Consider the following 10,134-nt stretch of genomic DNA (forward strand, 5'->3'; position numbering starts at 1 on the left):
CGGTACCAACGGCTTGAGCTATTTGGCCTCTACCCTGTCCTCTACCTTGACCTGTTCCTTGCATACGGAGCAACTGCTGAATCTGCTCACCATGGACCTTGGCTTGCTCTTTCAACAACTTGCCGAATTCATCGACAACTCTAGAGGAAGAACTATCCTCACCTTCTACGGCTTTCCTCTTAGGAGGCATACTCTACAATGTGCTCACAAAATACAAATCAATAAATAACAATGAATAGATGTAGAAGAAGACATACCTGGACCGTTGAAAGTAGACGAAGTCATATGCATTGGTCCGAAGAACGGTGCTCTGATACCACTAAATGTGACACCTCTGACCCGTTTTAATAAAATAACAGCGGAATTTAAAATTTTCTTTAAAATGGAAGAAGGATTCAAAATACATTTCATATATATATTCAAAAGTATACACATGATCAATAAAATGATACAACAAAAAGCAAAATATCATTCTTGTGATCATGTCAAAATGCTAGCAAAATAACTTCTTCCTTCCATCTTTGGTATGCATATGACTCCGGCCCACAATCAACGTCCCGGCCCGTCGCTCTTATCTGCATCACATGAAAATAACTGAAATGAGTATAAAACTCAGCAAGTGGAACTCTTACATAGCAATGATACATATCATACTCTGAAAACATGACTTTGAAAACATTAAATACCATCAACTCTGAAATATGAATATCATAGCATGAATAATAATAACGATGGTATTTCTCTTTTCTCTGGTATGGATTGACATCTATATAGTATCATGTGAGCACAAAGGATGAAATTCCACTTACAACCACTTGGAACCTTGAATCTAAACCCTTGGTTGAATTCCTACACAATAAACCAAGTATTGAACCATCAACAACTCAATAATCATAAACCCATATCAATTAATCCATAAAACCAACACCAACACCAAATCCATGATTTCTACCAACACTTAAACCAAGAATAAATTACACCAAAAGCTTACCTTAGCTTTCTTGATCCCAAAATAACTTAGTTCCCTCAACAATAATCCACCAAGAGCAAGAATCAAAGAAAGGAATTGAAAAGAAATTGGAACCCTAGTCTCCCAAGGAGAGAAAATTCGAAAATGGGGGAGGAGGAAATGAGAAGAATAAGACCAACTCTCATATTTAAGCACTAAAATCGCCAAAACACGCTTATACTGTACCCGGCGCTCGGGCGGTTAAAAATTACCGCTCGGGCGCCAAAGATTCTGCCCGAAACCCAAAAATCCAGAATGAGTGGCGCTCGGGCGGCCAAACATTACCGCTCGGGCGCCACTCTGCGCACTGCCACGTTAAAGATCGCTTCATAACTGCCTCTTCCCGTCCGAATTAGAAAAAGTGGTAAACTACAAAGTTGTTGCCCTATGTCTTATCTTCAATCCCTCAAAATTTCAGATTATTTGGAGCTCTGAGTAACAAGTTATGCCCATTCTCCGAACATGTGTCACTGGAGAAACGTCGAAACACACGACACATTTCGGGGCTCTTTTGGCTTACTTCCACAATGATTTGAACAAAACTCAAAATTAGAAAGTTATATCTCTATGTCTTATCTAACAACTCCAATTGGCCTCATACCAATTGGCTCAACATACGAATTATCATGAATTAAATCGTAACGCCGCTACAATAGCACTACACATCATCTATAACCAACCATACTATAAATCATAAATCGAAACTCTTAACATCCAAACTATACCTAAACTTGACCAAGTAGTCAATAAAATTATGAAAACTTAAACCGTACCGTACACCAGGCTCGGCTATTACATGCCGTTCAGTTTGACGAATGCGCCAGCGATCTTCATGGATCTCATGAATCGCGTATTTCAGCCGTACCTCGATCAGTTTGTGATAGTATTCATAGACGACATTCTCGTCTACTCCAAGAATCAGGAGGATCACAGCAGAAATCTGACCACAGTTTTAAAGACCTTGCAAAAGCACAAGTTATTCGCAAAGTTCTGTAAGTGCGAATTCTGTTAGAGAAGGTGGCGTTCTTAGGCCACATTGTTTCTAGCAGTGGCATTGAGGTAGACCCAACGAAGGTTGCAGCAGTGGGAGATTGGGTTGTGCCGTAGAATGCATCAGAGATCCGCAGTTTTCTTGGGCTACGATGCGTCGAACCCCAACTCCGGCTACAGCAATATCGTCGAACGAACAACAACATCGACGATACGTCGCACCCCAACACCGGCTACAGCAATATCGTGGAACGAATAACATCAACGATACGTCGCACCCCAACTCCAGCGACATCAATATCGTTGAACGAACAACATCAACGTGACAACATCAACGAGGCATCTCCCAACAACGATAGTCAACAATATCAACAATAATAAACAACAACAAATATAATATCATATCATCCAATTCCGGTGATTTATCATCGTTCAACGCAATAGTATTCATCAATACTAAACAATAAGAACATATGCTCGTACGTCAACACGTACCTGATAATCGAGTATATATATATACAATCTGGCTATTTCTTTGATCCTGAGGCATGTGATGTATCTAAATAATTCAACAACAATTATCAGATTATTGTCACCTGTATCAACATAATCATAACAGCCTCAATATATAACATCAAATAGCCCAACAACAATTAATTCAAAAAAAATATAAAACTCGATTATAAATTATTATCGATCAACAATTTAATATTCTGTTGTATTTAATTCACAATACTACCATCAAATACACCCTAATTAATTAAGTTCAAATAATAAGCTATTTTACAACATCCGTCAAATTACAAAAACTTTATATCAACGTGTAGCCTATACTTCGTAGACTCCGAATATATAATAAGAATTAATAACAACTGACAAACAACTCTGCAAAAATGCAATCCAACGATTAAAAATCCATAATTATAACAAATTAGGAATAATTCAAAATAACATCACTTTAATCTTCTCTAATTCGTTAAATCATACACTATTCAACAATCTTCAATTTCCAGTATGATTTAACAATTTATCATATTTATTCCAAAAATTGACGAATTTCAAATATCACCAAAAATATAAAATTTCTACCTCAAATCGAAGACCTCGTGTCCACGATTCCAGAACTGAAGTCGGTTATTCGATTGGAAAAACCGATAAGTCGCACGATCGAAAAGAAAATCTCAAAACTCTCTGCTCTTCTTTCTCTCTCTTTGTTCCTATCTTTGTTCGTTTGCTCAGAACAATTTGGTGGACGATTCAATCTTTTTTTAAATATTATATTATATTATATTAATAAAATAAAATAAAATAATATAATATAATATATTTAACATTTTAACACCGGTATATACTTTTGGACCAGTCAAACGATCAAATTTTTCAAAACTCAAAACATGAAACTTATATATCTTTGAGTTTTCTACGTTATATCCAAATTTCAAATCATTTGGACTTTATATTATCAACATATATCATATTTCATTCTTTAAAAAACATTAATTATTTAGTAATATCACATTACTAAATTAACAATTTGTAATATTCACTTCAGGCATTACAGTGGCTGGCCTAGGGCCCTTAGACATGGTTCAAACCATACCCTAGGATGTTGGTAAGAGGCTCTGGTCGGTGGTGCAAGCCCCAATGGCCGGTAGTCTCGAAAACGACGCAAGGAAACGAATGCGCTGCTGGTGTATTTTTGTTGACAGCAAGTGGTGCTTCGGTTAAGAGGCTCGTTTGAGTTCTTGGTTAGATTTTAGCCTATGGCCGTGGACTGGACACCTCATCAAGTTAGGAAGGTCTTTTTTTGACCGTTCGTGATTCGGTTAAGTTTAGAGGTCGTACGAGAAATTACGGTGCGATGTGCCAAATTGACTCTCGAAAGAGCGTTTCATGTTTTGGCCTCCATTCACCCAAAATTTCGACTTGTATCATCTTTGGAGCATTATTTCATCATTTTAGGTGTATTTTTATCATGACTAAATGATGGTTTGGTGTTGGTTCGGGTTGGTACGGAGTCATGAAATACTAAGTCAAGGGCCGTAATTGTCTAGTTTTTGGAGTCAATTACAAAGTTGGGTCAAGTTAGATAGATTATTTGCATATTTTTCATGATAAGTTAGGTCGCAGCGAGCCTGGTAACGATCCAACCCATGTGGTAAAATTATTACAGGATATTTAATTATGTCATTTAATTATATTACGTGCATAGAAATATAAGATATTCATTTTTGAGATTTATGCGATATTGCTTGTGGCCAATTCATTGTCATGAGATTATTACTTCACCCGGTGGTCACTTAACGGTTCAGTTCAGTTCATTCCGGTGGTCACTTACCGGTCAGTTCAGTTCCACACAGTATACTGTGGCATTAGTCTGATCAGACGCTCATTACTTCACACGGTGGTCACTTACCGGTTTAGTTCAGTGCAGTTCATGGGGCCACTTGCGTAGAACATATTCTCAACAAAAAATTCTTATTACATGTTATTTCATGACAGGGCTCTACGGAGCGAACATTTCACTTATGATTTTAAGTTCAGTTACGCACGTATTATAATTACTCATGACATGATATATTTACGTTACTCCATACTCATGGCATTTTACCTTGCATGCAATTTTACTATTTATTTACTTACCCGTTATATACGATATATTCATGCTGAGTTTTTAGACTGACTAGACTTGATTGTTGTAGGTACTGATGAGGTCAGGATCGAGGGCGGAGACTAGTGAGCCATCTTGGGTCAGCAGTAGTGGAACCCAAGGACCTCATTTTCAGTATTTACCATTTTTATACTAAAACAATTTTATCTTTTATTGGATTATTTTTAAATTGATATTTTGAAAACAATAATTTCTTCCACTGTTATTTCGAATATTTAAATATTGAATCTCTTTGTCAGTTTATTTATTTAAAGAGGCATTTTAATTAGTTAAATAGAAAATTTTTAATTTTTCCTGCAAATTTCCAAATACGAATTTTCGGGCCATTATAGCTGGTATCAGAGCATATGTTCTTATAAAGGGTTATACTACTACTGACCAAGAGAAACTCATGAAGTCACGTCTTCGGTCTGTAAGTTTTACATTTATGCATTTTATTTAAAGCATGAATTATTTTATCAGCATGTTTTCATGAAATATTTTGCGCTCAAATTTTTATTGTTCAATATTTAAATTTAACTAACTTATGGGATTATGCATGTTGGTTACGTATGGGTTATGTATGGAACAGTATGCCTCCTAGACGCCTTGTTGGACGCCTGAGAGGTGGTGATGAGCCTCGCCAAGAGGACAGTGAGGAGCAGAGGCAGGAGGGGCAGGGGCCTCCACCCCCTCCACCTAACATGAATGCCCAGATGCTAGCTGGGATGACTCAGTTCTTCGCACAGTTTGCGGGGAACAATGCTGCGACAGCCAGGCCGACAGGGCCCGAGGCTACTTATGAGAGATTTATGAAGATGCGTCTGAAAGAGTTTTCAGGGACGACGGACCCCATGATTTCCGAGGGTTGGATCAAGTCCCTCGAGGTTATGTTTGAGTTCATGGAGCATGGAGACACAGACAGAGTTCGATGTGCAACCTATTTATTCGGAGGAGATGTCCGCTTATGGTGGGAACGAGCGTCAGTAGCCCTGAACTTGGCTACGCTGAGCTGGACATGCTTCACGGAAATATTCTACTCCAAATATTTTACTGGGGAGGTGCGCCCTAGGTTGACCACGGAATTCATGAGCCTGAGGCAGGGAGATCTGACTGTTACGGAGTTCATCCATAAGTTTGAGAGGGGTTGTTGATGGCTGATTGTCTAGAAACGGCAAAGGGGTTATTTCTGTTATCATTTCAGTTATATCTTATATTGTTGTTAATATAACTGTTATGTATTACGATGATGATTGTTGAATATGCTCACCCTTTTGGGGCTATTTCTGTTGGGCATGTTACAGGACTATGCGTGAGACATGATAGTGGTGAAGGACTAGGTGTGTCTAGTCAAACAGTCCTGTAGTTAATAGTAAAGAGAGACAGTATGGTTCATTGTATTATTTGAGTTGTATGTGTGTATTTATTATACTGTTTCTGCTACACTGACGTAGATAGTAGTGGTGATTGCACTATTTTGTCGTATATGCATTATATTATTACGTTGTCAAAAAGAACTTTTTTATGCATATGACGTCACATGTTGTATGATTACGTGGCGAGGTTTGGGGCGCCACATTTGGTGGTATCATAGCATATGTTAGATGTCTGGGTTGGTTAGGAGTTTGGGTTTGTGATGAGGGAGTTGGATGGCGATATTATCAGCGTGTGTCTGTGCATTTGACTTGTTATTGATAATTTCTCGATATGATTGATTGATCTTTAGTTGCGTGTGCTTTTGTGCGAAAGGTGTGATGATGATGAGTACTGGATTGTAATTGTTAAATGTTATGATTAACAATTTGATTTCCAATGATGGCAGCTAGACAACAGGTACATCCACACGAGGAAACGCACGAGGTTGACAGTGGATTTGGGCAGATAAATCCATTGCCACCTCCTCCTATTGGACAGACACCTGCAGATCAGCCTTTATTGCCTGGTGAGTTGACTTTGGCACAGTTTAGAAGTTATCTTCCACCGAGTTTGATAGTTCTGAGACTGGTGAGCGAGCAGAGGAGTGGTTTGAGAGAATAGAGCAGATATTTGTGAATGCGCCGTGTGCTAGGTCTGCTTGGTTATGATTGGCTACATTTCAGCTTTCGCGGAATGTATTATTGTGGTGGCAGACGACTGAGGCCGGATTGATAGCCCAGGCCGTACAGTTGATTGGGATGTGTTTCGCTCTCGTTTTCATGATAACTATTTTTCTATAGCAGCCAGACAGAAGAAAGAGAGAGAATTCGACGGTTTGAGACATGGAAGTATGTCTGTTGCTGAGTATGAGTCTGGGTATTCTGCATTGCTGAAATATGTGCCACATATTTCTACGAATGTTCATGCAATTATGAGGCATTTCTTGAGAGATTTGAAGTTAGAGTTATTTGATCGTGTGCAATCAAATAACCCGGTATCATTTGAGGATGCAATGACGAGGGCTGAGTTGGTTATGCAGGAGTATGGGGCTCAGAGACGATTATTAGAGCCGACTAGGGAGTCATTGCGACCACAGGGACAGTCTTTTAAATATAAGAATGGTTCATATTCTTCTTCAGCATCATCTGGGAAGCGTTGTTTTGATTCACAGCGTGTTGAGAGTCATGGAGGCAGTTCTCAGTCTGTTCAGGGGCAGAGAGGAGAGCCAGAGCAGTGAGATGTTTTCGTTGTGGGGGACATCATCTGATTAGAGAGTGTACACAGACCGAGATCACCTGTTTTGAGTGTGGCGGTGTTGGTCATCTGGCGAGACAATGTCCTAGTCGTGAGGGACATCGAGAGCCTAGGAGTGCTAGAGGTAGATCCTCAGAGAGAGGAGGACGACAGCCTCAGCAGTTTACACCACGACCTTCTGGAGGACAGCCACGTATGCAGGGAGCTGGTCTGCCTCAGGCACATGTGTATGCTTTGACACGAGAGCAAGCAGAGGAGGCACGAGAGGAAATGATAGCGGGTAAGTGTTATTTGTTTTCTTATCTTGCTTATATTCTTATTGATACTGGTGCCTCGCATACATTTATATCGAAGAGGTTTGTGGTTGGGCATCATATGTGCTCGTATCCATTGTCTATGCCTCTTTCTGTTTCGACACCTTCTGGAGTTGATATATCAGTTGTATCTATGATATCAGATGGTATTATTTCTTATGAGGGCTATGAGCTGAGATCTTATATGAATATTCTAGAGATGACTGATTTTGATTGTATTGTGGGAATTAATGTGCTGAGGAGATATTGTGCGATAGTTGATTGTTATCAGCGGGTAGTATATTTTTATACAGATGAGAAAGAGCATTGGACATTTTATGGGAAGGGTTCTCGTCCCCGTGTTCCGTTGGTATATGCTATCAGGATGTTTCGGTTATTGGAGCATGGACATGAGGGTTATCTTATTTATGCTGTAGATGTGACAGAGAAGAAGAAGGAGGTGGGAATAGAGGAGATACATGTAGTTGCTGAGTTTGCCGATGTATTTCCTGATGAGAGTTCAGGCTTCCCACCAGTTCGTGAGGTGGAGTTTGGGAATGAGTTGATGCCAGGTACTTCCCCTATTTCTCATACTCCTTACAGAATGGCACCAGCAGAGTTGAGAGAGTAGAAAGCCCAGTTGCATGACTTGCTGGACAAAGGATACATTCGCCTTAGTGTATTGTCTTGAGGTGCACCAGTCCTATTTGTAAAAAAGAAAGATGGAACGATGCAGCTTTGTATTTACAATCGACAACTGAATAAGGTAACGATTAAGAATAAATATCCCCTCTCTCGTATTGATAATTTGTTTGATCAGTTACAGGGAACCTCAGTATATTCGAAGATTGATTTGAGGTCAGGATATCATCTTATACGAGTTAGAGAGGAGAATATTCAGAAGACGCCATTCAAGACCAGATATGGGCATTACGTGTAACGTACCGTACATTTAAACTACTTGAAATTTGCGGAAAAATAAAAATTTTCTTAAATACAAAATAAACTTTCAAATTTGTATTAAAATAAATTTCTCGTCTAAAACATTTGCAATAAAAACAACCACAACCAAACTTGCCAAAAGTAATAATCGTTTAAACATCATAAACACTTCATAAAAATCATAGTATTTGAAACAACATGCATAAAAATATTCATAAAAACATGTGCGGTCCTCGGGTTTAGCCTCCCGCTCAGTCCAAGCCAGCTCACTCGTCCTCACCCCTCGTCTCCTCAAATGCATCCTCACCTGCATCAATCAAGTCTAGTGAGTCTAAAGACTCAACATGTATAAACTGGGAGTAACGAGTAATACATAATAAAATTACATGAAACTTTAAAATAGAGTGTACGTACTTGAAATTTGAACTTGCATACTTAAAAGCCTGAACGTAACATACTTGAAACTTGTGCATACATACAAAAACATAGACGTGCCATCATCATAAGATTTTTTGTTAAACATGCTTGCATACTTGTACATACTTGAACATTCATAAACTTCATCATTTTTGCGTAGAGGCATGTTTCAAAGCAAGTGACCCATACATAAATTCGTCTGATCAGACTAAACCACAGTACTGGGCTGACAGGGACGTATCCACTGCCACATACATGAGATCCCAGTTCATGATTTAACGGGATGATTGGTCCACGTTCATAATTAAACGCTTTCCAATCACGATCTAAACCCGTTCATAATTTAACGGGGGGGAGAGGTCCTCGGCCAGGTTCACCGGCTTCCAAACCCATTCATAATTTGGTCACAAGACATTTAACATACCTCAAAAACTTGAAATATTTTCTTTTGCACGTCAACATACTTACTTGGCGTTGAGGGATTCGTTGGATCTCACTTGGGGCCGCTACTGCACATACTAACATGAATTAAAAATACTTAACTTGCATGTGTTAGACGTAGGTACTTGAGCTCACCACCAAAGTGAAAAAGTAGCTTATGACATTCTAGTTCGCTCCGAACTTGACCTCGTATAATCATCGTACTAAACCATAACATAAAACCATAAAACAAATCTTATATTTTTACATAAATAAATTTTAACCATGGTGCTAAACCATGATATAGACCCCCGAAGCAAATCTAAAAAAAAATTTAATTTTTTTTTAAAGAGGTACACGGACCCCGTGTAGGGGTCCATGTACGGGTCCGGGTAGACACTGGAATTTCGTATTTTTGAAGGAAAACGGACACGGACTCCGTGTAGGGTTCCGAGAAGGGGTCCGGGTAGACACTGGACTTGCAAACTCACGAAAATTCACTAACTTATTCATTAACCCTTTCAATCCAAGTCTAAGGACCATGAACCAATACCTCAAAACTCATCCTAGGATGTTATTACATTGATTCAAACCCATACAAACACCCCAAACGTTCTCAAATATCGACAAGTAACTTCAATACAACAATAACCCGTAATTCGACATCGTTTCGCTTCCTACGACTTCTATTACATCCCAAGCCAATCCCTACCCAAAAGAACCACCAAATAACACCTAAATAC

At 38.9% G+C, this 10,134-nt stretch overlaps 1 protein-coding gene across 1 annotated transcript; it reads left to right on the forward strand.

Annotated features, from left to right (window-relative positions):
• Positions 1-7,514: 7,514 nt before the first annotated feature.
• Positions 7,515-8,243, forward strand: LOC140806723 (uncharacterized). Its single transcript, XM_073163263.1, has one exon. It carries the CDS (start codon positions 7,515-7,517, stop codon positions 8,241-8,243), a length of 729 nt encoding a protein of 242 aa, XP_073019364.1.
• The last annotated feature ends 1,891 nt before the right edge of the window (positions 8,244-10,134 follow it).

Source organism: Primulina eburnea, chromosome 12, assembly GCF_022965805.1.
Source record: "Primulina eburnea isolate SZY01 chromosome 12, ASM2296580v1, whole genome shotgun sequence".
Taxonomy (NCBI): domain Eukaryota; kingdom Viridiplantae; phylum Streptophyta; class Magnoliopsida; order Lamiales; family Gesneriaceae; genus Primulina; species Primulina eburnea.